Consider the following 24370-nt stretch of genomic DNA (forward strand, 5'->3'; position numbering starts at 1 on the left):
AAAATGATTGTTCGGTGGTGATGTTAAAAAAAGCATTAGCATTTTACTAATTCGGCATAGTTGCAATTGCTGCTGTTGTAGTCATAACGTAGACCCGCAGGACAGTCAAATTTGAACGTTGCCCCCTCATAACAAAAATAAAACCGTGAGCAATTCTTCTCATCCCGCACATAACCAACATCGCCTGGGCAGCGATATTCCTCCTCTTCTGTCTCCGCCTCAGCTTTCAGCCCTGTGGGTGTTTCCCTGCCAAATAGCACACGATTAATTTGCTTAAGCAGCGGGTAACTGTTGTTGCCACAATTGCCCCTGAAGTCATCTGATTCCAATGACCAGACCATAACACCTGCCAATTGTTTGTCCATGGCATATTGTGCCTTTAGCATCAAGCTCTGTTCATTATCAAAGCCCACCCAGCGGCGATCCTTGTAGGCATAAGGAACCTGTTGCTCTGTTTCCCATTCCTGCGACCACAGCTCCTGCTCCATCAAACGGCACAGTTCATTGTAACCCAAGACGCCAGGCTCACGTGAATAGTGTCCTGCAATGCCACGTCCAATGTGGGCAGCGCCTGGCTGATGATTCTCGGCAAATGTCAAGGTAAATGTGCGTCCATAAAAGGGCACACCAAGTATTAGCTTCTCTGGAGGTGCTCCAGCATCCAACCAATACTTGATCGCCGCATCCACATTCAACTGCTTCTCACGCGGCGTTTTGTCATTGGGTCCAGCGTATAGAGGCGCATTAATACCGACTGTTGTGTCCCAAGGACCGTGCATATCGTAAGCCATGACGTTGATTAGATCCAAGTATGGTAAAATAGCTGGTATATCGTATGATTGCTCCGCCGAAAACTTAGCTGATCCCACAGCAGCTGTCAGCAAATAGCCAAAAGGATTTAATCCCTCTTTTAGTTCCTTGAGAAACGTTATGTAGTTGGCACGATCATTGGCATTCGTCAGATTGTGTCGTTGTCCTGGATACTCCCAATCCAAGTCCAGTCCATCGAATCCATGGTGCTGCAGAAACTCGATCACCTGCTCTATGAAGAGTGCCCTTTTCTCGGGATCACTGGCCACAATTGAGAATCGTTTGGAGCCCTCATTCCAGCCACCAACTGCCATCAATGTTTTCAATGTGGGATTCTTCAATTTGAGGGCATTGAACTTCTTAATGTTGCCCTTGCCTCCGTTATCTTCCAGATCGAGATAGGGATCAATAATGCGCAGCTCTCCGCTCTCTTTAATGCCCATAAAAGCGTATACCAAATGTGTGCAGAGAAATGGATCTATGTTATCCACACTAAAGCTTCCCTCGTTGGGTCGATAAACTGCCCAAGTTCCCACATAACAGACGACGTGTTCTGCATAGCAAGTTGATGAGATTCAGGAAGAATTATTCATTTGGAAACTAACTCACTTTTACTGTCTGAATCCGCTGCATTCGAGATGAACACCAAGCCAATAAATACTGCTAGTTGCAACCACATTTTACCGCACTCATCAGAAGCAGTATACAATAATAATTTATTTTTCTAAAACACCTTCCCCATTTTATACTTTTTTCCAAGCGTACAAAAACCACAAGGCACGATAATCGTTAAGTGCAAGACATTGTAAGATAAAATTGTATGTACATATGCTACAAACAACGTAGCAATAAAATTATCAATGTGTTTATTCTTTGCATCGAACAACAGCAAGGCAAATAAAACAATTTCATGTAAGACTTACATAAAATACCAATACATGATTCATATTCAAACAAGCGGTTGAAGGGCAAAGGCAATTTGCAGTGTGACCAGTACCAGCTTCCGCACAAAATGCATTACCTAAAACTTTTTCAGCATGGACAACTGATTGTTGCGTCGCAATGCCATTTTTCGCAATCGCCGCCAATACTGCTTGGTGTTGGGATCCAATTCGTCCAGCGGTACAATGCGCTCTGTGTTTAGCGTCCATAGCCAGACAGGGTACTCAGCATCTGGTTTGATCTGTATTGTAATGAAGTTTTCAAAGATTATCTAGCTTTCAGATGGTGCTTCCATAGAATCTCACCTTCACATCGTCGCCGGTTTTCATGTAGTTGCTGCCACACACGTAGCTCACCAGCTTCTGGGCATCTGTCTCCACTGGTATCACCTTTTTCTCCATGACAGGCCCCAGCTTTCCAAGCTTCTTCTTTTTGCCACCTTTTTAAAGGATTGTCATTACTTTTAACTCATCAATATTTTGTTTGATGCCTGCAACTCACCTGCTGCTGATGCTGCTGGTTTTGCCGCATAGTTGCGTGTTGCTTGTGAAATTATTGTTAAGCGTTGCCTCAGCAAGCTGACAGCCATATTTAAATTGTTCATAGTTGAAATTATATATAAATTCAATGCGAATTGAAATTCAAAATTGCAAACACATTTTATTTACAAGACAACACACAATCCACACACCCGTTGTATAATAAGTGGTGCAACTGGCGGAGCACGGTCACACAGCAAAAGAAATTTATCGTAATCGTCCCTGTACCGGCAAATTTCCGATAACAATCAGTTTCATTTTGTTGCTTGTGTTATTATACAAGATTGCGCCCATGTTATTGTAGAAGACATGCCGTCAATTAAATTTCAAATACCGTCAAATAAAACGCTTGGCACCATTTGCGTTTATGGCGCCGTTGTCTCTATCTCGGCTGTCATGTATATGCGCTGGCGCCTTGAGGATCGAGTGCGCTCCGCTGAGTACTATAAACTTGCGCTCCAAACACTGCGACAACATAAAGGTATTCATAAATTAATAACGGCTCCTGACGATAAATTACTATAAATCGTTTGTAGGTGCTGTCGGACTGCTTGGAGAGCCCATCAAAGACAAGGGCTTCGACATTTCGAATGTGAACAACACAGTCGATGGCAACAAGGCACAACTTGAGGTGACAGTGCGCGGTCCCAAAGATAAGGGCACCATATTCTTTTGGGCCACCAATAATGCGGAAAAAGGATGGTTGATTGATCGTTTGGAGCTGGAAACGAAACAACATCCGAATAAACGATTTCTGCTCAAGAAGCTGCAGGAAAACGGTCTGATTGGCAGCGACCAACAGCATTACTTGGAGCAGGAAAAACAGTTCCTCGAACAGCAACAAAGAAATTCGCAAGATCCTCAGCAGGAATCCTTTGCGCCCCGCAGTCATTCACAGCCACAGCCATTGCATAAGTCTGATGATCCGGAGCCATATATACAAACAGCCGAAGGAGGTCGCATGCGGTGAAAGATGAGCAGTGGTTTCATTCATTTATTCTCATTTAATTGCACTAATTAAGCATTTTTTTTTTTACTAACGGTTTGTAATATTAATTTTAGTATACAAAATTTCTTAAAAACAAAACCCAAAAGTCTTCTGTAGTAACAAAAAACTTTCTTTCATTTTCGTTTTCTTGTTTATTATTATTATTATTTTGCTTATGAAGCGCGCTTGTTAAGAATTGTAAGGCGCCGATTAAATGTTTTATGATTTTGTTGTAAATTTGCTTGCAATTGCATAGATGATTTTTTATTAACTGTTGAATTATTGTTTTAATTGTTAATAAAAACTTTATAAATTGTATTTATCGTTATTGTTATACTGTTACTGTTACGGTTTACTGTTTTTTGCAAGGTGCCGACACTTAAAGAGAGATCGCGATCTCGTCTAAATACATTATAATACATTATAGAAAGTGCATGCGTACTAATAATAAGTAATAGTATAAAAAACACACATGCGCTTAATGCTTTAAGAGTTAAACGATAAATAAAGGCGACTGTTGGTGGCAATTGTGACTGTTGAATCGGAGTTGTTGATAGAACATCAGGATCAAGCTAGAGATGCATTTAGTCCACTTTCATTCATGTAAGATCGTAATTGATAAGAATTGCATGTTTTCTTGTTTTGTTTGTATATGTATATAGATAGGTATATGTATGTATGATTTGTAAGCAAATAAAAAAGACAGTTATTACATAAGCGCCAACATTTAACGATCGTATATAGTGTATGATTCTTGCTGCGACTTTTCGCTCATTCTCAATCGGTTTCACTTCTCGCGCTTTGCCATTGCAAGTGGAAGACTGTTGGGTCTCTTAATATGCGACTGCGACTGCGCCGGCATTGCCATGGACATGTTTAGTTGGGATCTTGCTGGCGTGCCATTTACTTCCGCATCCGCTTCCGCTTCTGCTTCCGCTTGCTGCTCCTGTTCTTATTGCGTCTTCAGTTCTTTGCCAATGCTATACGATACGATTTTGCTCCAATCGATCTTGGTGCGGGTGATGGGCAACTGTCGCCGCATCGCCTTGAACGTGGTATCCGACATGCTCGAGTAGTTCTCCGAGATGGCCAGCTGATACTCGTTCTCAGCCTCCTCAATAAGGCGTATGACCTCCTTGGCCAATTGCTGTTCATTCGACACGACAACGCTCTCGCGGCAATCCTTAGAAGATACCAATTGCACATTGCCATCCTCATAGTAGTGAACCTGCACTTTTAAAACGCCCTTCAGTTCAGCGGTGCCGCTGCCCGCCTGGAAACTGACGTGCCACTGTGAACGCCATCTGCCATTCCAGTAGTTCTTCGGCTGGAACTGATGGTCTTCAATGCAAATGGTCAGTGTCACCTGGTTACCTTGCGATTTTCCAAACACAGAGCTCACCTGCACATGGAAATACATAAATTAGACTTGTAATCCCAAGTGGAGCAGAGATTTCAATACTTACGCCGTGCCTGTAGTGATTGGCAGTGTATGCAAGTGTTTCCAGATCCAAGGCGGCGCGCCATGACTCCGCATTGGCATCGGCCTCCAGATCCTGATAGTCGGACGCCTCTTTCCGTAGGTGGTCGTATTTGAAGGCTTGTTTTGTACGAGGATCGTAGAAGCGTCCGTTGCCTGCAAAACAATAACATTTAACGCAAACATATTTTCGTTATCAGTAATTGCAAATGGAAATCGACAATGATATCAAGGGGACATATGCGTGGCCTAGATAAAAGTGCTACCAAGTCGGGGAGTTGATAAGCTGAATCTTTGTTTACCGCTGCATTTAATCAGTGAGTCAGAAATGAATGAAATCATGTTCGAGTTGAAACGAAAGTTAACGTTCGCATAAATTTAGAATGCAGGTTATCATCTGAAACTAGCGACTAACTGATAGTAAACCTTTAACTTAAATGAAACTTTCAGCAAATCGATTTAATTGTCTGTTTGAAAAGCGTTCACTAGAGGATGAGAAACTGTCAGTTATAAATGTGATATTAATGTGTATATTTTGGTCTGCGAAATTATGATTTGAGCTGAGGTTAAGTTTGTGTTTGCTTTTGCCCATATTTGGTCGTCGCCTATCAAGCAAATTGATTAGGGGCACAACAATCCCATCTCCTCCCTCCCTTCGGCACCCCTCGAATGACGTAGCCCCAACTGTAAGCGATACGCACCCAAATCGTTGTACTCGGAGATGATGGCATTGTGTTCGCTGCCCTCGATGCGCACTGGAGTCAACTGGTCTTTGTTATACTGCGAGAAGGCGTGGCTGGCGCCATCCTTGAGCAGAGCATCGTTCTTGAGTAGCTCGCGGACATCGTTGAACACCTCGTTAAATTCACCGGGCGGCGCGTGCAGTATAAAATCGGATACAATGCGTACTTTTTCCGAATCTGTAATCTGTGTCTGTTCCATTATTTCGTTCGTTTGGGTGATTCACGAATTTGGGGCAGTGTTTGGTTTTTTACTCTCGTCGCTGTTGTTGTTTTTGTTGGACTACTATCGCCACTTGCGTTGTTCCCGTATGTGCGAGTATGTCTTGAGTTCTAGCAGTTCTAAGTTGACTGCCGCAATATTGTATTTTACTAAATTATAGCTTTATAATTTAAAATATCAAAGCGAATTCGGTCTTTTGTTCTTTTTCAAGCAATTTTTAATGGTGACGACTGTAGAGATGAAGAAACATCGATGACATTACCGATGTTTCGATGTTTTTTGCTTTTTTTTAAACATCGATTTTTTATAGCAACCATCAATCTTTTGTGGCAGCCAAATAAAATAATTTAATGACTTAACCATCATAAGGAAATATTTAATACATCCCACAGATGATCTTAACAAATTCGTCGCTCAGTTGCAAATTGATTAATTGACGTCGCAAATTTTTTGGTATTTTCTAATTTTGAAATAATGTACGGCACAGTACAGTGAGACCGTAAAAGAGATTTTTCTATTTTGTATATCTCAAGTTGTCATTTCAGAAATTTTGTTCCTGGTCACACTCCAAGAATACAAATAGAAAAAGCATTTAAAAAGCTTTTTTATAAGAACAAAATGGTCGAAATCTTCTAAAAGTATCAGACGGCGAGATCAACATCAGCAAAATAATGAAACAAAAGTATTATTTTAACGAAAACCGCAGGCTCAACTTTTTAAACGCATTTTAAAATCAATTAATTAATTAATAATGAATAATAATAATATTATATTCATGCGAACTTTGCAGTAAGATTTACAGTTAAAAAGTAACTAATTTAGTAAAATGATAAAGAATATTTTCGGAGTTAAATTGTATAAATAATAAAGTCTCAGCCCGGTTGAGACAACCGTTGTTAACATTGTGAATTAATGTTGAAACAGCAAACGATAACAATTAAATGAAATATGCCTATCGATGCATCGATATTTCTTAAGATACTTTGTCGCTTTGTCGCCGTGCTCATGAGTTTACCGCTCATTTGTTGGCTTGCCTCTCATTCTGTCTCTCGCTGTCGGACTGTACGGACGTTCTCGCGGCATTCGTGAATTTTTCTTGCTCTATCGCTATTAACGGTTTTCCCAAACACGATCGTCAAGTTATTTGTGAATTAAAACAAACGCCGGATTTACGTGCATATACATCTAGCATTTTCGATTTCGAAAATAGCATACAAAATAAGTGAACAATTCGGAGAATTACCCATAAACGAAGCTGTCATTTGTGACTTCTTTGCAAACGTCAGTAAAAGCAACAAAAGTGCCTTTTCTCTTACTCTGCAAACACACATAAGTATGTGTGTGTAAAGCTACGACGAGTTGGTAACAAATACAACTACAAGTGCAAGCAGACTTAACAACTCGCGCTCTCTCAGCCAACAAAACAACATCGTTGTGTGTGTACGCGCGCCTGCGTGTGTGTGAGTGAAACCACTTTTTACCTGGATTTACCTGTTTGTGCGAGTGAAATAAAGCCGAAGCGAAGAAGAGAAGAAGCGAACAAAGCGCAGTTGGCAATAAAGTGAATACCAAAGCAATGCTAGATTGAGTGAATGATATTTAAACATTCACCGAAATTAAAAAAGCGAATGCATTTTGTATAAATAATAATACTAAAATTATTAATAAAACTGTGTGTGGCATTCGTTTCGTTTCGATTTGTCGGTGACTTAGTGAGCGATTGTTGCTTGTGTGCGTTGCCATGAAAATGCAGTCTAAACAAACCGCGAAGCACACGAACACAAACAAACAACGACAAGTGTGAGAGAGAACGAAAGAGCTAGAGCGTGAGTGAGTGAACACGAGTATTCGAGTTCAATAGAAAAGCGTAAATTGAATTGTTGTGTGAAGCGGTGCACGCGGAAAGTGGAAAAGGAAGAGAAGAGCAACAGAGTGAGAACCTGTGATCTACACACACACACACACACACCTCAGAAAAATACTAAATAAAATACTAGCTGAAATACTGGGTGATTCATTTACAATATAAAAAGAAAAAAGTGTCTTTATGTCGTGATGATTTCAAATACATGATTTCCGCGCTCTTTCATCTCCCCCAAACAAAAGTCCCCTCCTCCAGTGTAACAGAATAAAATGCAATAAAATGTCGTTACAAGCGGACAACAACAACAATCACACCAACCGGGACAGCAACAACAACAACAACTACAACCGAAATAACAACACGAATTCAACGCAACAGCAACAAGAACAACAGCAGCAGCAGCCACATCAGCAGCACAAGCGAAAATGTCGCAGTCAGCGACAAAGCTACAGCTACAGTTACACCTGCCCACAGCCGCGCCCCCTCACCAGGCTGATGGCATTAGCGATAGTTATCGTTATCGCCATCATCTGCAATTCTCCCGCCCTACTCGTTCAAGCCCTTCAAGCTAGCTCGAGTTCCAGCTCCCGTTTGAGTCCGAGTCACACGTCGACGCTTGGAGATAATCGCAAACCCACCTTCGTCAATTGCAGCAAATATGCCCCGTCCGTGAAAGAAGAGCAGCCGGAGAATACATATGTGTTCAGGGTGACGGCTGTGGATCCGGATCCAGATCAGGAGATACGCTACAGTCTCGTCCAGTCGGCGGCAGATCGCAGCAAATTCGTTATTCATCCCACCACCGGTGTCATTATGACAGCTCACATTTTTGATCGCGATGAACCGATTCATGAGAAATTCGTCTTTGTCACGGTTCAGGCAACCGATAACGGTTTACCGCCCTTGGACGATGTTTGCACCTTCAATGTGACCATCGAGGACATTAACGATAATGCGCCCGTCTTCAATAAGGCATTCTATGATGAATCCATGTCCGAGAACACAAACGTAAGTACTTCTCAGTTAGCACGTGACCCATCTATGACCATCCACGCTCAGAGCTACGTGGGTCAAGCGTGCGGACCTCGGATTACTGCCGTTTGACCCTCAAAGTAGTCGCTGTGCGGACGGGAAAATCTGCTTTAACCCCAGACAACCTGTGTGACCAAACCTATGATCATAATGAACTCTGTTTAATGCTCTTTGTAGTCATATTTTATCACTCATAGTCATTAGTCAGTTTTTTACGATCTAGTATATTAAGCTTTACCTTTTGAGCTTAGTCATTTTTTTAACATTTAGTCATTATTTTCTGTTTGTCTGACATAGAGTTAATATCGGTTAAATGCAAAAGAACGAATTTGGCGATAATTTCAACTAATTATTTAATTGTGACGTACAGTAGAAAATATGTAGCACAATGATTGATATATTCAGAAACATAAACTAGATAATTTATCATAGTTTTTTGTTTTACAATTCGTAAAGAAAATAACTTTATCTTCCTATAGCGCCAGTAAGGATAAAATGTTGTTTAAACTTAAGCAAAATAATAAAAAGTTTTCTGATTTAAAGAACATCGTCCAGAAGATCTTTAAAATTTAATAAAAATCGAAACCCAGACGAATCTATTCTGTTAATTAGATACGCGAGCGACTTGCGAGATAAACAACTTCACTTGATCATGAGTATTTATAGAAAACAAATGCAGTCGAGTAGATTGTTTATTTTAGATAATGAATTCAGCACCTTAAACATTTAGCTAGCCCTGTCTTCATTCGTAGAGCGAGGCTGCTGCGATGGCTGAAGATGCGTGGGTGTTGTAGGCGTTGAACTGGAAAAGCTGGTTGGTTACTCGTTACTAGTTGTTGGTTGCTGGTTACTCTCTTCGGGCTAGAGTCACGTCAAGTCAAGTCACAGGTTGAGTTCATTGTTCGCATGGCTCGATGAGTCAATCGCGCGAAACCTTGAAACCTCTTCTCACGAAAGCTGCCAAACAAGTCTTCTCCTAGACGCAAAGTGACTCGTCTCAGCCAGCCAGCCACCTAGGGAAATACTAGCTATGTTGAGCTAGCAACGATTGCAAACTTTTGTTGTGAGCTGACTAGGAAAACACAAATGTCAGCGAGGGGCCTTGAGAGAGTGCTAATGCTCTACATTTACACGCACTAGTCGAGAGTATTGATTATTTTAATGCGTTCAACTAAGCAAAAAAGACGCCTAGAATAGACCAAAAACCCTTGGGGGTTCAGTCTTTAATAGTTCTTGCTACTGACAAGTAGGGAAAGTCATAGATTTTTTTGGTTATTTACTAGAAAAATGTGTAAAGTTAGAATTGGGATTTCTATATCTAAGAAGGGAAGTTTACTGCAGATTTAGCTTTAGGGTCTTCCCCTCATATTTGAATGTCATCCAACCGAAATCGTTTGTCTTTTAATTGCAGGTCGACGCAGTGGTTATGTCGATCAGTGCCAGCGATTTTGATGATGGCAACAACAGCATTGTCGAGTACGAAATACTTATGGAGCGTGATTATGAATACTTTAAAATCGACAAGGAATCGGGCATCATCTATTTGAAGCGTTCGATTGACAAGCGACCGGGACAAACATACACGATCAATGTGCGTGCCTATAATTTAGGAAACGATCCCTTGCAAGAGGCGCGTATCGAGGTGCGAATCCGTGTGGTCGAGTCATCGATAAAGCCACCCTCCTTTGTGGATCCTATTATGGAGCCCATCTATCTAAAGGAAGATCTCAAAAATTTCTCTGTGCCGATTGTCACCCTGCGCGCAGTCTCTAATATGCCTGATAAACCAGAGGTGATCTTCGAACTGATCACTGGACGTACCGAGCAAACGAATGGCAAGAACACATTTGTATTCAATCAGATTGGCAACGAAGTTACAATTCGACTGGGCAAGAGTCTGGACTACGAGTCCATCACGTACTATTCGCTGACGATGAGTGTACGCAACACATTCGAGCTGGCTGCCGAGCACAACATCAAGATCATTGTCGAGGATGTCAACGATAATATTCCGTTCTTTACTGAGGTCAAGTCGGGCACGATATTGGAGAATGAACCGGAGGGCACACAGGTGATGCAAGTGCGTGCCTTTGACATGGATGGCACTGCTGCCAACAACAATGTCACATTCCAGCTGGACGACAACACGGAATATTTTGCCATCGATTCGTATACTGGTATCATCACAGCACGGATTCGATTTGATCGAGAGGAACGCGATTTTTACAATGTCAAAGTCAGGGCAACGGACAATTCGCCGTCGAGTCTGTTCAACACCGGGGAACATAATGTTGGCTATCAGGTGTTCCGCATCGCCATTGGTGATAAGAACGATCACGCGCCGCATTTCCAGCAAACGCACTATGTGGCCGACAAGTTGTTGGAGGATGCCAACACAAATTTCGAGGTGATCGAAGTAAAGGCCGAGGATGAGGATAATGCTTCGCAGATTTTGTACAGTATTGAAAGCGGCAATGTGGGCGATGCTTTTAAGATTGGCCTCAAGACTGGCAAGATTACTGTTAACCAGCGACTCGACTACGAGACCATTACCGAGTATGAACTTAAGGTGCGCGCCTTTGATGGCATCTACGAAGATTTTGCCACAGTTACCGTGAAGATCGAAGATGTCAACGATAATCGACCTGTGTTCAAAGAGGAGTACAGCAAGACGATTCGCGAAGGTCCAGTGCTCTCCAACGATTGCATTCTGATCATTGAGGCCTATGATCCGGATATTAAGGATCGCAACGCCCCGCAGCATATTGTGTACTCCATTGTCAAGGAGGAGCACAGGAAGTTGTTGACTATTGATAATTCTGGCTGCTTGCGTCTGATTCAACCACTCGATCGAGATCCACCCAATGGACATAAGAGCTGGCAAGTGCTGATCGCGGCCAACGATCACGATGGCGAGGTCACAAGCCTCCAATCCGTGCAGCCCGTGATCATTACGCTGGAGGACATCAACGATAACGCTCCGTTCCTGGTCAATCATATGCCCGTCATCTGGCAGGAGAATCGTAATCCCGATAAAGTCGTGCAGCTGCTGGCGGATGACTACGACGAGCCGCAGAATGGACCGCCCTTCACCTTTGGCATTGACAGCGAAGCATCGTCGGACATCAAGACCAAGTTCAGCATCGACAATGATTATCTCTTTGCTAACGTGTTTTTCGATCGCGAGGAGCAAAAAGAATACTTCATACCCATTAGGATCAGTGATTCCGGGGAGCCTAAACTGAGTGCGGTGAGCATACTGCATCTGATCATTGGCGATGTCAATGACAATGCCATGACGGAGGGCTCGTCCCGCATCTTCATGTACAACTACAAGGGCGAGGCACTGGACACGGATATCGGTCGCGTCTTTGTCGACGATCCCGATGACTGGGACTTGGACGATAAGACTTTCCAGTGGAAGAACGGTTATGCGCACGAACACTTCCGCCTCAATCCCAGCACCGGCATGATCACCATGCTCAAAGGCACACCTGAGGGCGAGTATTTGCTGGACTTTACAGTTACCGAGGTGTCGCCGTTGATCGAACGCCACGAGGTGGATGCCGATGTCACGGTTCTGATCAGAGAGCTACCCGAGGAGGCGGTGGACAAGAGTGGCAGCATTCGCTTCGTCAACGTCACCAAGGAAGAGTTCATCAGCGTTAGCCGCGACGTTCAGGCGGATGACAACTTTTCGCTTAAGGATCGTTTACAGCATTCGTTGGCGCGACTCTTCAACACCTCCGTCACGAACGTGGATGTCTTTACGGTGGTAGAGAATGCCGACAATCGGCATCTGGATGTGCGCTATTCTGCCCACGGTTCTCCCTACTACGCACCCGAGAAGCTCAACGGTATTGTGGCTCAAAATCAACAGCGTCTGGAGCAAGAACTCGGTCTGCAGATGTTGATGGTCAACATTGATGAGTGTCTGATCGAGCGACTAAAATGCGAGAGCTCCTGCTACAATCAGTTGACCAAGAGTTCGGTGCCCTATGTGATCTACTCCAACACCAGCTCCTTTGTGGGCGTCTATGCTTTTGTCCAGGCGCAATGCGGCTGCCAGGCGCCACCTGCTACAGTGCACTGTCTCAACGGTGGGACACCTCGCTTTGGCGATGACAACGCCTGCGACTGCGATGATGGCTTCACTGGCCCTCACTGCGAACTTGTCTCGGTGGGCTTCTATGGCAACGGACATGCCTTCTATGAGCCCATCGCCGCCTGCGACAACACGCGCATCAGCTTGGAGATTACGCCGCAGCATGAGCAGGGACTGATCATGTATCTGGGACCGCTGCACTACAATCCATTGCTGCCGCTGAGTGACTTCTTGGCCCTAGAACTGGATAAGGGTTATCCGGTGTTGAGCGTGGACTACGGCACAGGCATGGTGCGCATCAAGCATAGTCACAGTCAACTGAAGCTGGGTCGCTCGTATCAACTGGACATTCTACTGCAAAACGCCAGCGTCGAAATCAATGTGGACAATTGCCGTCTATCGACTTGCATGAGTCTCAGCGCTCCCCAAGGTTCCAACGAGTTCCTCAATGTAAATGCTCCTCTGGTGCTCGGCGGTGCTCCCGTGGATCTGGCGCAACTGGGACGTCAGCTCAACTGGACCCATGTGCCCAATCAGCAAGGCTTCTTTGGTTGTGTACGCAATCTAACTGTCAACGAATACACCTACAATCTCGGCATGCCAGCGCTCTCCACGAACATTGACAGCGGCTGCCAGCGAGCTGTGGCTGTGGCGGTTAGTTTTGGCATTGATCGTAACTTTATCATTGCGATCATCACGTGCATTGCCCTGTTGCTGATCATTCTGTTGGCTGTGGTGGTGCAGAAGAAGCAGAAGAACGGTTGGCATGAGAAGGACATCGACGATATACGCGAAACAATCATCAACTACGAGGATGAGGGCGGCGGCGAACGCGACACCGACTATGATTTGAATGTGCTGCGCACTCAGCCCTTCTACGAGGAGAAATTGTACAAGGATCCACATACACTGCAATCGGGCATGCGGGATCCTAACGATATACCCGACATTGGGGACTTCCTCGGTGGTAAGAAGGAGAACTGTGATCGCGACACGGGCGCCTTCACTGTCGACGATGTGCGGCATTATGCGTACGAGGGCGATGGCAACTCTGACGGCAGTTTGTCGAGCTTGGCATCCTGCACCGATGATGGCGATCTCAATTTCGATTATCTATCCAATTTCGGACCACGCTTCCGCAAGCTGGCCGACATGTACGGCGAAGAGCCTTCCGACACCGATTCAAATGTGGATGACGAGCAGGGCTGGCGCATCTAAACAAAAAGTATCCACGTTTGAAATTGGCGATATTGAAAAGACTTTTACGATTAGTTTTTGTGTGTAGGGCGGCATAGCCGAGATAGAGAGAGACTCCAATCGATCGATCGGCCAGTGTCGACGACATGTCGTCCACTCTTGTGGAAGACATTGCAAATATATATAAAACAAATTAGTAATAGGATTTTTTTTATATAATTGAATGGAATGGTTGGTGTAGAATGGCATCGAATCGAATCGAGGAGGAGCATTGCAAGGGAACATCTCTTTTGTAACGTTTGTAATCGCAAAAAGTGATCTTGATCTTACGTAAAGAAATCTTAAATCTAACACAAAAGTTAACTTAAATTTAGCGAAGCAACTGCGAACAAAGCTGGATCGTATTGTTGTCTGTATTTTTGCGACAAAAAATATAGAATAGAACACACAAATTAAAACAAACAATATAAATACATACACATATGTAGCATACACATGTAAGTTAGTAATGTTTAATAACAAAAACTACAAATTATGAAATGAAAATCAAAAGAAAACAGAAAATAACAAAAAAGAAATTCAACGAAAATTCCTACGAATAATATTATATGTTAAATGGAACAGATGGCATTTGTTTTTCGCATATTTCCAAGATGAACGTTTACAATTATTATGTAATTTAGTTAATAATATGTTAATTTAATGTACAATTACTACAAAAGGCATTACGTTTAGGGCATAGACAAGAAACAAACTGGCAGCTAATGAAGCTCCTTCAAACTTCCGAGTAACACTTTAAACTAAACTCTTAAGACAAGTCGATATAATCCATATTTTATAATTAATTTATATTCAAGAAAAACAAAACAAACAAAAAAATAACGAAGACGGGAGTTTAATGCTTAAGTTATCGCTGTAAATGTATCTTATAAATATATTTACTTATATATTCTGGATATCAATCAAAAAACAAACTATCGAGTCGAAGGATTTAGCTAGGCGCTGTAATTATGAAATATCACATACATATTCACATGTATGTACAAATATATAGATATATATCTGTGTGTGTTCCATATATACAAATCGAAAGAATGAGAAAACAAAGTTTTATGTGAAAGAAAATGATTAATAATAGCAATATTGATAAATAAATGCGATATATGTATTTTTTTAAGTCGTTTTTCATCGAGAGTCCTAAACTAAGCGAATTTTTTACATGCCAACGCAGCTAAATAACTTCTACAAATTTATTTATATAAATAAATTGACAGAAATACACACACCAACACACACACACACACATACAGACACAACAATTGTGTAAAAAATAAACAAAAATGAAAAAAAATATTAAATGAAATTCTTTTTATTATTTTCCAATTAATCAATAGCGGGGTTCAAGATAAGCCTAGGTACTACGCAAGTATTGGGGATCGTTAATCTGAGTTGCAAAGGTCAGTGAGACCTGCAATTGATGAGATTGTCGGAAATATTTGTAAGAAACACGCAGCATTATTTCATTTCTTGCAGCTACAAAATCAACACAACATTGAACATAATTCTCTGTTCAAATACGAAACAAATGCGTCTTTCGACGACGCGGAGGAGGAGGAGGAGGCGGGTGCTCAATGGAAGTCATTGACTGGCCAAACAAGAGGGCGGCCAGCTACCGTTTGGCGTCGCGACGGCGTTGGAGGAAGAGGCCCATTATCTTATCAGCGGGTCGTGTGGAAAGTAGGCCGACGCGTCGCTGTGGCTTTTCAAATTATCTGAATGTTCAATGTGAATGTGAGTTGGTGAATAGTGAACAAATCGATTGGGGCACGAGCACAAATGAAACGCAACGAACCAAACTGGAGCAGTTGCCAATTGAAGTGCAGGTGCTTAGCTTCAAGCTTCGACTTAAGTTTCAATCCAGCTGATACAGATACTTTTCACTACTTACTATACCCTATAAAAACAGCAAAGAACGCTTGACTTCTGTGGCCACCAGATGGTCATAAATTATACGAAAATTGATTTTCAATTGGCTCTCGAGCGTATCAATAAAATTCTGCTGCGGGAGTAATTCAAGATTCCAGAAAAAAATGCCCCAAAAAAATAAAAACAATTACCCTGAAAAAAAGGCAACTTGAAAACGCTCAAAAAGTATCTGAGAGTTTGTACTTGTAGGTCTGCTGTGGATTGCGGAAAGAACTGACAGATGCGTTTCTAACACTCGAACCAAATGTCGATAATAAAAACAGGAAAAACTGCAAAAATTCAAGCGAAAATGACAAGGCTTGGCTTCGTCAGAAACCAGGTCTTTTACCTGGGCTCGAAGGGCTCGCTTGAGAGGAAGCTACACAAAAAAATGGCTGTTGAATAATCAAATAACCGTCTGCTACCTGTTCGACGCAGCGCAGCTGCAGCTGCCGCACTCAGGTGAGCACTCTGGGCACGGGATAGGGATTGGGAAGGCGACTGCGACGGCGACTGGGATGTTTAACCAATGGATTAACATAACAGTCGAGGCGAAAGAAACGCACAAAGCAAAGCAGCACAAAGGCGAAGGCAAGGCAAAGCCAGGCTGAGAGAACTCGGCTCGAATGCGATTCTCTTTTGTACCTAAGATCGTGTCCGCACACAACGACAGCAGCTGCAACAGTGTAAAGGTATCTCTCAGATACACACAAAGCAAACACATTCACATACACACATAGAGAGGCCTGCTCGTTGTGGCTGCTAACGGAAAAATGAAAGCAAATCTTTGTAACGAACTTGGCCGCATGCAGAAAACCAGTATTTCAAACTGCTTTTTGGTCGAGGTGTGTATCTGTTGAATACTCGCTATCTTGCTTTGTGTTCTTGAGTGAAGTCTGAAGTTGGAAGTTCGAAGCGAGTGACTGAGTGAATGCGTGAGTGAGTGAGTGCACTCATTCATTCGCTTTTGCTTTGTGCGCTCATTCGCCAGCTGCCTTCGTTGCTCGGAAAGAGCGAGAGCGTTGATCAGCTTGAAGCCGAACATGTCACGCACGATGATGCTATTGTCTTCAATATTGATGGGCACGTCTTGGCGTTTTACTACCTGTTGATGATGAGGAGGATGCTGCCGGCTGTCGCTGCCGGCAACTCGAACTGTTGCCGGTTTTGTGCTGTTCTTAGCCATCAGCGATCGCCTCTGCTCTTTGTCTAAGCTGAACGCTGCAATTTTGCATTGGCCTCGCTCACAGATTCTCCTCTCTAGAGAATACCTCCTCTTGATTAATAACAGCAAACTGAACTGAACGTCGAGGAATGCCGCTGAGCCGAGCCGAACTGAGCTGAGTTCGGGCAAAGTACTCATTAACACTCGCTGGCTATTCATCACAATTTCAATTACCATTTGCGCGCTGTTGGCTGAAACATTGTCTGTCCAGAGAGCTGCTCTTAACAATGCTTTGCCATTGTGTTCAACTTACATTTGCCTAAAACTAGATTTTGTTGCTGATTACTTTGAACTGTGCTAAGGTTACACGATCTTTCTATTTTGTATTTTTTGATAACTGGCAAACAATTTCTATTTATATCTTTTTTTTATTATTTAAGTAATCCTCACTTGAATATTGAAATTGGTTTATTAATCATAAATTTGGGCTTGGCTGCTTATGGTAATTTTGTTGTTTATTTATTATAAGAAATGATCACACACAAAAGAAAATGCTTCCACATTTCAAAGTCATAATGCATGCGCTCTTCTCGCCCCATCCCCAACTATATCTCCAGCTATTTGGCCTTTTAAGACGACACTAATAACTCTATGAAGCGAGCTACGTGTTTGTTGTATCAAGTCGCTTATTAGTTGACCAACATGTCGAATGCCAGCAGGTAGCTGCAGCGCATAGAATACTGAGTATACGGCATAAAGAATCGATAATACAGATCGCTCATAAAGGGAAATTTTTCGTCAACTGCCTGAACAGAAGAAATGCTGTTCAACTCGAGACGTGACTGTCTGGCTTTGTCAACTGTTTAGTCAAGCTCGGCACGTACAGCAGCAAAGAACAAGAAAGAGAGAGAGACACTATATATGTGTATATGGATGATGTGCAGTGATCGAACACTTCACCTGCCAGCAGAAGAAACGAGTTTGTTGACAGTGACGCACATATAAAATCAAAACAATAAAATATGCAAATATTCAATCAGAAATTCATTCATGTGCAAATATGGCGTATTCGCAACTGCTTGCAGATTTGCATGGCGCTGCACTGCTTTAACTGCTTTAGACAAGCAGTGCTAATTTAAGTCTTTCTCCTGTTTTGTAGATCACATTTTTAAATATTTGAAAACACGCAACTGTTTTTCAATCACAAGCATTTTCTATTGTCGTCGTTTGCTGGCCACTTGCGCTGCAGCTTGAAGGCAAAAACGTGGTAAAACTAGTTTAAGACCATATTTTCTGCTTAAATTGCAATGTTTTCCAAGTGATTCAGTTTTCAGCTGCGACTCTTGGCCACTTGCGACTTGGCTGAGTGTCTTGTCTGTGTTGTGGTTTGTGCCTGCCTCATTTGCATTCGTCGAGTGTGAATTTTTTCACCTTTTTTTGTTGCATCGACTTACAAAGAATTTGGAATTCGCAGAATTGCTTTTGCTGTTAGCTCCGCACCCTTTTCGCTTCCCAACATTTTGCCACATGTTGACTGCTGTTTGCAATCAACCTGAATACCAAAAATAATAATGTCGTATACTATTTATTTGTAGCATATGGCATGTGACATAATATCTGATTCGAGTGCAAATAAATCATTAAAATAGAAATAGAAATCCATACGCCAGCTGTCGTTAGTATTTTTCGGCATTAAAGTGCGCCAACAATTGTCGATTATTAATAGGAGAAATAAACGAAACCCACGAAATGCTTTTTGCACCCTCCCCGTGAACGAGATCCAAAAATAACCGCAGGGTTGGAATAATGTACTGTAAGTGGACTTGCAGCTGAAGTCGAAGCATGGCCAAAAAAAAAGTAAAGCGAAGAAAACAATGCATTCGGTTCGGTTTCCTTGTGTTTCAATGGCCCAGCGACAAACAATAAAATTAAAATGAAACTTCGCTGGAAACCCTACAAGTGAAATATGACCCTAATACAAATTAGAGTCCCCCCACAACACACAGACATACAGCAACCCTCGCCATAAACAATGTTTTCTGAACAATGCAAACCGAAAAATGAGGAATTTCCTATAAAAGGAGTGCACAGAGGATTCGCATTCATTGGAACGATGAGATTCCCGCTTCCATTGAGTACAGCACAGAAACAGACTTGAGCTAAATAAATAAAATAAAATAATTTCCAGAGCTTCAGTTGGGTGCTACATAATTGTGATAACTGATAAGCGCACCGGATATCTAGGTCGTCTACGATACCTTCCGAGTGCATTTACAAACACGGCGATAATAAATATTTATAATGCATATGTGTGTGTTGGGGAGGGTTATCGTTGCTGCAAATGAGATATTGGAATTCCGTTGCAGAACGTTTATCTTAGATGTCGCACACAGTGTTGTGTTTATTCTCCTTGTCTGTCTGTCTGTCTGTCTGTGAGTGCATAATGCATGGACATGACTGTGGTTATGGATGAATGCCTCAATGGATGGATGGATGGATGAATGTGCATGTGCCTCTCACTCTCTGACAGCTTTTGATAAATGCCGCTCTAGCTGGGACGTGCTGTGGTTCAATAGCGGTAAACGACAAGGTTATGGAACCCTTAACCCGACAATCTTTATGTACAGAGTCTTTACCTGGGCGCCTGCTAATTTGTTTGTCATCGAACCTCACATTTGTACGGTAATTTAGAGGGCTGCAGAAAGCATTGAAAGCTTCGCTGAAACTTAATTGATGTTAACCATCTGAGGTGGGAGTTGAGAAAGTACAACAAAAGACAAAAAAAGAGTTCATTGATTGTGGAGAAAGGCAGAGGAAAGCAACTATTCAATATACAGCTGTAACAGCTGGTTGAAACTCTTTGAGACGGTGGAGCATTGAAACAGGCAACGGCGTTATTTTCTCCACTGTTTTTTGCTCAACTCTTGAAGGAAATGTTGTTCAAGAAAAGAAAAACGGGACGAGGTATATAGTAACTACAAAATATGTCTTAGTTACTATTGAACCAGTATGCTGAACCACTCTGAAGAATATTTAAGAAATTAAATTGCCCATTGTGAGAAGTATACTTAAAATATTTGCGATCAACACTTAAAAAAGCTTAATCAAATAACCATTATTTTGAACCGCTTCGACCTAATACAAACTTTTATTGCAAACATTTTTGATATAAAAAACTTATAAAATATACGTACAACTTTGAAAAAGTTGGAGACAGAGATAAAGAAAGAGAAAAGATAGTATTACACTGAACAAAATGAAATTTTGGGCACGTTTCGGTGCATTTATAAGCTGTGGCAACTGTACACCAAATATGAAGTCATGAGTCTTTAAGTATTATGTCTGTAACTAGATCTATATTATGATATGTTGCATGCGGTAACCTTATGTTAAGTCGTCTAGGCAAAAACTCATAAATCTGTGGCCGTTCAAATGTGTTCCGGGGTTTTGGCGACGCTGCAAAAATTCAAATCGCAACGGCAAAAAAAAACAAGAAAAAAGCAACCACGACGATGTCGACGACTCGAAGGTTTCGCTGTAAAAATTGCTTAATTGAAATAAAAGCAACAAACAGCGACGACAAATGGAAGTAAACAAAATAAAGACATTTGAGACAGCTAAGAAAAAATACAAACACAAAAAATAAATAATAAGAAATAAAAATAACAAAAACTAAGCTAACGAAAAATAAAAAAAATAGAGAAGTCGGCGAATTGGAGCAGCATTGGCTGCAAAGCAACAAAACCAAGGCTGCCATCGTTTCTGGACTGGCGCGGGTAAAAGCCAACCCGTATATTGGCCACTTGCCGGTTGCCAACATACACAGCTAATAAACAATACGACAACAAAAAAAGGCATTGACACACAAGCCACATACAGTTTGTGCTGGCCAAAAGTGAACGCTTCTAAGGCTGCCCAACAAAACTAGACCAGAGGTCGACCCCGACCAAGCCAGCAAAGGAGTCTCGCTAGCTGTTGTCATAATATCAGAACAGATAATAATAGGTTAGAAAACTATTTCAATTACCACAAAAACCCTTCGCTTTATGAGGCACTTAAGACATCCGGGGCCACACAGCGCGAAATCTCGCACCAAAATGCAGCTGATAATCTCAAGTATAACGTTTCCCATGCACCAAGCACCACAGATACAAATGTATCTAGATACTTGGCATTGCTGTTGGAGCACTCGGTAATGGGCGCAACGCAAGCATGGAGCATTTGACAAATTGGTCGATCATTTGGGAATTTGATGTCAGGCTGGTCGGGCGCATAAAAAGACAAAGGCAAAGGCAACACGGCAAAGAGCAATTGGTCTATTGGTCTATTGTTATTTGAGACTCGCTTGAGGCAAAGGCAAAGCAATCCAATTGCAATGCGTGCGCTGTTTTCGATCCGCTTAGTACTGCATCACTGCCCCTCTCTTCTTGGTCAGAATGATATTACAAATTGCTTTTTTACAGCGCGGCCCTTTTTAAGCTCTTTTTGTTATTTTTGCTATTTGCCGTTTGCCGCTTGTCGCTTAAGTGCGTGACGCGGGGAGGAGAAAGAACCTACTTCTAGATTGTTTTTAATAGCTCAAATATTCTTTCATTAGATTCTCGAGTTTTACAGTGTCTACCGTAAACTTACGAATGCCATCGGCTAATTTATCTGACGCCATCGCATCAGCATTGAGCACGTATCTGAATTGACTCTCGTCCATGCATACTTTCTTAATATCTGCTTTCTTGGCACATTCAACAGATAACGCTGGCTTCACTTCACTCTTATCGCACTCCAATTCCTGAAGCAGTGCAGGACTAATCGTCAAGAGATCACAGCCAGCCAATGCCTTGATCTGATCAATGTTTCTGAATGACGCACCCATTACTTGAGTCTCGTAGCCGAACTTCTTGTAGTAATTGTAGATCCTGGTGGTTGAGATTACACCCGGATCATTGTGTGGCTCGAATTTCTTGGTATCTGTGTTGGCCACATACCAATCGAAGATGCGACCCACAAAGGGCGAGATCAGCGTAACTCCTGCCTCGGCACAAGCTATCGCCTGGGCCAGTGAGAACATTAGTGTTAAATTGCAGTGCACACCATGTTCCTTCTCCAGGATTTTGGCTGCTTGAATACCCTCCCAGGTGGAGGCCAGCTTGATAAGAATACGCTTTTTATCCACTTCAAATTTACTATATAGCTCAATCAACTTCAGCGCCTTTGCCACACTTGCTTTCGTGTTGAACGAGAGACGTGCATCGACTTCTGTCGACACTCTACCAGGAATTATCTTGAGAATTTCACTGCCAAACAATACGGTCAGGTAATCAACAGTTTCCGATGCCTGTTGCGCTTTGGCTCCCTTTTGACACTTGCCATACTCGACTGCTTTGCATATTAACTTCAGATTGCTCTCTTTTGTGGATGCTGCCAGCACAATGGATGGATTTGTTGTGGCATCTGTTGCTTTATATTTTTTCAATTCTGCAAAGTCACTCGTATCAGCAACTATTGTGGTTACTTTCTGCAAATCTTTCAACGCAGACTTTTTCTCGCACTTGTTGGACATTTGACGTAAAATTTGGATGTTCCATAGTTTTGCCAATTGTGCATTGGGTAATGCGCGTATTGCAAGTGCAGCCATTATTAAAAGAAAATATTACACTATTTAATTAAATTTAGAAAATACCATATTGCAGTGAATATAAAAGCAATGTCGATATTTCACAGCATTCGTGAGTAGAACTGACACTTGATATCGATATCAAAGGAGATTTAAATTATGGCGATCAGCAATCTTAGTTTGGTTATCGATAATTATCGCACAAATGCAACGCTGTAATTGCAATAAGCTTCGGTACCGCGACTGCTGAAAAGTGAAAAATGTTTTTTTTTTAAAGTGAGTAATTAAGTGTTTAGTTGGAATTAAACAGTGTATTATATTGTCACACCTTTCTTCGGCTTTATACAACACAAATATGGGTTGCAGCTGCATTGGTGAGTCCAAAGAGCTTTCATTTTAGTTGCCACTGCATTTTGCATTTGTTTTTCGTTTGGCTTTGCTTTGATGTTGCTTTTGGTTTTGCGTATTTTGTTTTTCTGCGTAAATTGCATTTTACGCAGCGCTTAAGCTAAGAATGAGGTCACATGTCGTTGTCGCTGTCGCTTTGTAGTTTGCTGTTGGACTCTGGATTTGAGTTTAAGTTTGGCTTCTACCCGGGGCAGGGAAGAAGAGGAGAACTAGAGGCTAGCGCTGCCAAGGGGGCTGCCAATGACTCGTTAAGTGCAATTGCCTATGGAAAAATATGTGAGTGTGCCGTAAAAATCTTTTCAAGTTTGCCGTTTAGTTGTCAGTTAATTTTGGTGGTGGACGTGCCACTGCAAGAGCCAAACTGATTGCAACGACGGACGGCAGCTTCAAAGCAACAGCTGACAGTGCACTTCCGCTTTTGTAGCCAGCCCAAAGCAGAGTGGAACACGTTGCTGGAAAGGGGAAGGGGGACTGGAAGTGGCGCGTGCGCACGCACATTCCAATGGGAAGCTTAAGCTACTATTTAGTTCATTTTTGTAGGCAGCTCAGCGCGCATTTAAATTTCAGTGGTTAAGCAAATTAAACGGCAATCGAGCCACAAAACTAAGAGCTAAAAGCCCACGCATGTTTTGCTGCGCATTTCTTTGGCTTTGTTTTTTTTTTGTTTATTATACATAGTTGTTTTTTTATTGAACCGGAAACTCGTCACTGAAGCCGAAAAGCAAATGAAGCGCGAAATTCAAATAAACAACGGGTTTGAGAATCGTTCACACGAACCGAGCACAAACCTACAAAATTTCTGTTCAACTTGTTTAAACAGGCAACAAGGGCGAACGAAGATGGTTATGGTTATGGTTTTAAACCTAGGTTGGGCTCGTTGTTATGGAGACATTTTTCACATTAAGCGAAATTTGTTTTTACTATCCATTCAAGTTCGAATTCATAAATATCGTATAGTTTTGAAACACATTTATTTCTTATCGTAGTATTTTCAATGTTGTTATTAAAGTACAAAAAGTTAAATTCAAATTCTTGGGAAATATACTTTTTAATATGCAGAACTAATATTAGATTGATAGCGTGAATGTAGAGTAACAATCCCCTCTGGTCTGCTTGGAATTCTAAACAAAGCATAAAAATGCCATTAGAGTGGAGTAAACGAAAAACATTTTTGAACTCTTGCGCTTGCAAATTTCACATAAATTAGAGCAGTAAAGTAGCGACTGAGTGTGTACAACTGCGAGACACCCTGTAAGCTAGAATAACGATCAAATTATATAGGGGGATACCAACTTGTTGTA

At 41.9% G+C, this 24370-nt stretch overlaps 6 protein-coding genes across 7 annotated transcripts; 2 read left to right on the forward strand and 4 right to left on the reverse strand.

Annotated features, from left to right (window-relative positions):
• Window positions 1-7: 7 nt before the first annotated feature.
• On the reverse strand, window positions 8-1530 carry LOC132793109 (chitinase-3-like protein 1). The gene is made up of 2 exons (XM_060802782.1): window positions 1420-1530; window positions 8-1363 (listed from the first exon to the last, which is right to left on the reverse strand). The coding sequence occupies exons 1-2, from the start codon at window positions 1487-1489 to the stop codon at window positions 36-38; spliced, it is 1398 nt and encodes a 465-aa protein (XP_060658765.1). The 5' UTR covers window positions 1490-1530; the 3' UTR covers window positions 8-35.
• Window positions 1531-1621: 91 nt separating this feature from the next.
• LOC132793113 (large ribosomal subunit protein mL54) lies at window positions 1622-2386 on the reverse strand. The gene is made up of 3 exons (XM_060802788.1): window positions 2254-2386; window positions 2058-2191; window positions 1622-1993 (listed from the first exon to the last, which is right to left on the reverse strand). Exons 1-3 carry the CDS (start codon window positions 2354-2356, stop codon window positions 1832-1834), a joined length of 399 nt encoding a protein of 132 aa, XP_060658771.1. The 5' UTR covers window positions 2357-2386; the 3' UTR covers window positions 1622-1831.
• A 213-nt stretch (window positions 2387-2599) lies between these two features.
• LOC132793112 (uncharacterized) lies at window positions 2600-3387 on the forward strand. Its single transcript, XM_060802787.1, has 2 exons — window positions 2600-2772; window positions 2828-3387. The coding sequence occupies exons 1-2, from the start codon at window positions 2601-2603 to the stop codon at window positions 3259-3261; spliced, it is 606 nt and encodes a 201-aa protein (XP_060658770.1). The 5' UTR covers window position 2600; the 3' UTR covers window positions 3262-3387.
• A 597-nt stretch (window positions 3388-3984) lies between these two features.
• Window positions 3985-5965, reverse strand: LOC132793111 (F-actin-capping protein subunit alpha). The gene is made up of 3 exons (XM_060802786.1): window positions 5461-5965; window positions 4746-4915; window positions 3985-4681 (listed from the first exon to the last, which is right to left on the reverse strand). The coding sequence occupies exons 1-3, from the start codon at window positions 5699-5701 to the stop codon at window positions 4232-4234; spliced, it is 861 nt and encodes a 286-aa protein (XP_060658769.1). The 5' UTR covers window positions 5702-5965; the 3' UTR covers window positions 3985-4231.
• Window positions 5966-6758: 793 nt separating this feature from the next.
• On the forward strand, window positions 6759-14894 carry LOC132793107 (DE-cadherin). The gene is made up of 2 exons (XM_060802780.1): window positions 6759-8594; window positions 10030-14894. Exons 1-2 carry the CDS (start codon window positions 7866-7868, stop codon window positions 13939-13941), a joined length of 4641 nt encoding a protein of 1546 aa, XP_060658763.1. The 5' UTR covers window positions 6759-7865; the 3' UTR covers window positions 13942-14894.
• Window positions 14895-21605: 6711 nt separating this feature from the next.
• Window positions 21606-22784, reverse strand: LOC132793110 (probable transaldolase). Of its 2 annotated transcripts, XM_060802784.1 has the most exons (2): window positions 22033-22784; window positions 21606-21963 (listed from the first exon to the last, which is right to left on the reverse strand). In XM_060802784.1, the coding sequence occupies exons 1-2, from the start codon at window positions 22680-22682 to the stop codon at window positions 21621-21623; spliced, it is 993 nt and encodes a 330-aa protein (XP_060658767.1). In that variant the 5' UTR covers window positions 22683-22784; the 3' UTR covers window positions 21606-21620. The 2 variants fall into 2 exon arrangements, with proteins under 2 accessions (XP_060658767.1, XP_060658766.1); XM_060802783.1 differs by having other exon boundaries at window positions 21606-22783.
• Between the last annotated feature and the right edge of the window lie 1586 nt (window positions 22785-24370).

This window comes from Drosophila nasuta, chromosome 3 (assembly GCF_023558535.2).
Source record: "Drosophila nasuta strain 15112-1781.00 chromosome 3, ASM2355853v1, whole genome shotgun sequence".
NCBI classification, from domain to species: domain Eukaryota; kingdom Metazoa; phylum Arthropoda; class Insecta; order Diptera; family Drosophilidae; genus Drosophila; species Drosophila nasuta.

Bases quoted from the DNA above. Each gene is read 5' to 3' on its own strand.
- LOC132793112 (XM_060802787.1), top strand. From the start codon at position 2,601: ATGCCGTCAATTAAATTTCAAATACCGTCAAATAAAACGCTTGGCACC. The intron at 2,773-2,827 runs GTATTCATAAAT...AATCGTTTGTAG, and splicing joins AACACTGCGACAACATAAAG to GTGCTGTCGGACTGCTTGGA.
- LOC132793111 (XM_060802786.1), bottom strand. From the start codon at position 5,701: ATGGAACAGACACAGATTACAGATTCGGAAAAAGTACGCATTGTATCC. The intron at 4,916-5,460 runs GTGCGTATCGCT...ATTGTTTTGCAG, and splicing joins CTCCGAGTACAACGATTTGG to GCAACGGACGCTTCTACGAT. The intron at 4,682-4,745 runs GTAAGTATTGAA...TTCCATGTGCAG, and splicing joins CCAATCACTACAGGCACGGC to GTGAGCTCTGTGTTTGGAAA.
- LOC132793109 (XM_060802782.1), bottom strand. From the start codon at position 1,489: ATGTGGTTGCAACTAGCAGTATTTATTGGCTTGGTGTTCATCTCGAAT. The intron at 1,364-1,419 runs GTGAGTTAGTTT...CTTGCTATGCAG, and splicing joins AGCGGATTCAGACAGTAAAA to AACACGTCGTCTGTTATGTG.
- LOC132793107 (XM_060802780.1), top strand. From the start codon at position 7,866: ATGTCGTTACAAGCGGACAACAACAACAATCACACCAACCGGGACAGC. The intron at 8,595-10,029 runs GTAAGTACTTCT...TTTTAATTGCAG, and splicing joins CCATGTCCGAGAACACAAAC to GTCGACGCAGTGGTTATGTC.
- LOC132793110 (XM_060802783.1), bottom strand. From the start codon at position 22,682: ATGGCTGCACTTGCAATACGCGCATTACCCAATGCACAATTGGCAAAA.
- LOC132793113 (XM_060802788.1), bottom strand. From the start codon at position 2,356: ATGAACAATTTAAATATGGCTGTCAGCTTGCTGAGGCAACGCTTAACA. The intron at 2,192-2,253 runs GTGAGTTGCAGG...TCCTTTAAAAAG, and splicing joins ACCAGCAGCATCAGCAGCAG to GTGGCAAAAAGAAGAAGCTT. The intron at 1,994-2,057 runs GTGAGATTCTAT...ATTACAATACAG, and splicing joins AAACCGGCGACGATGTGAAG to ATCAAACCAGATGCTGAGTA.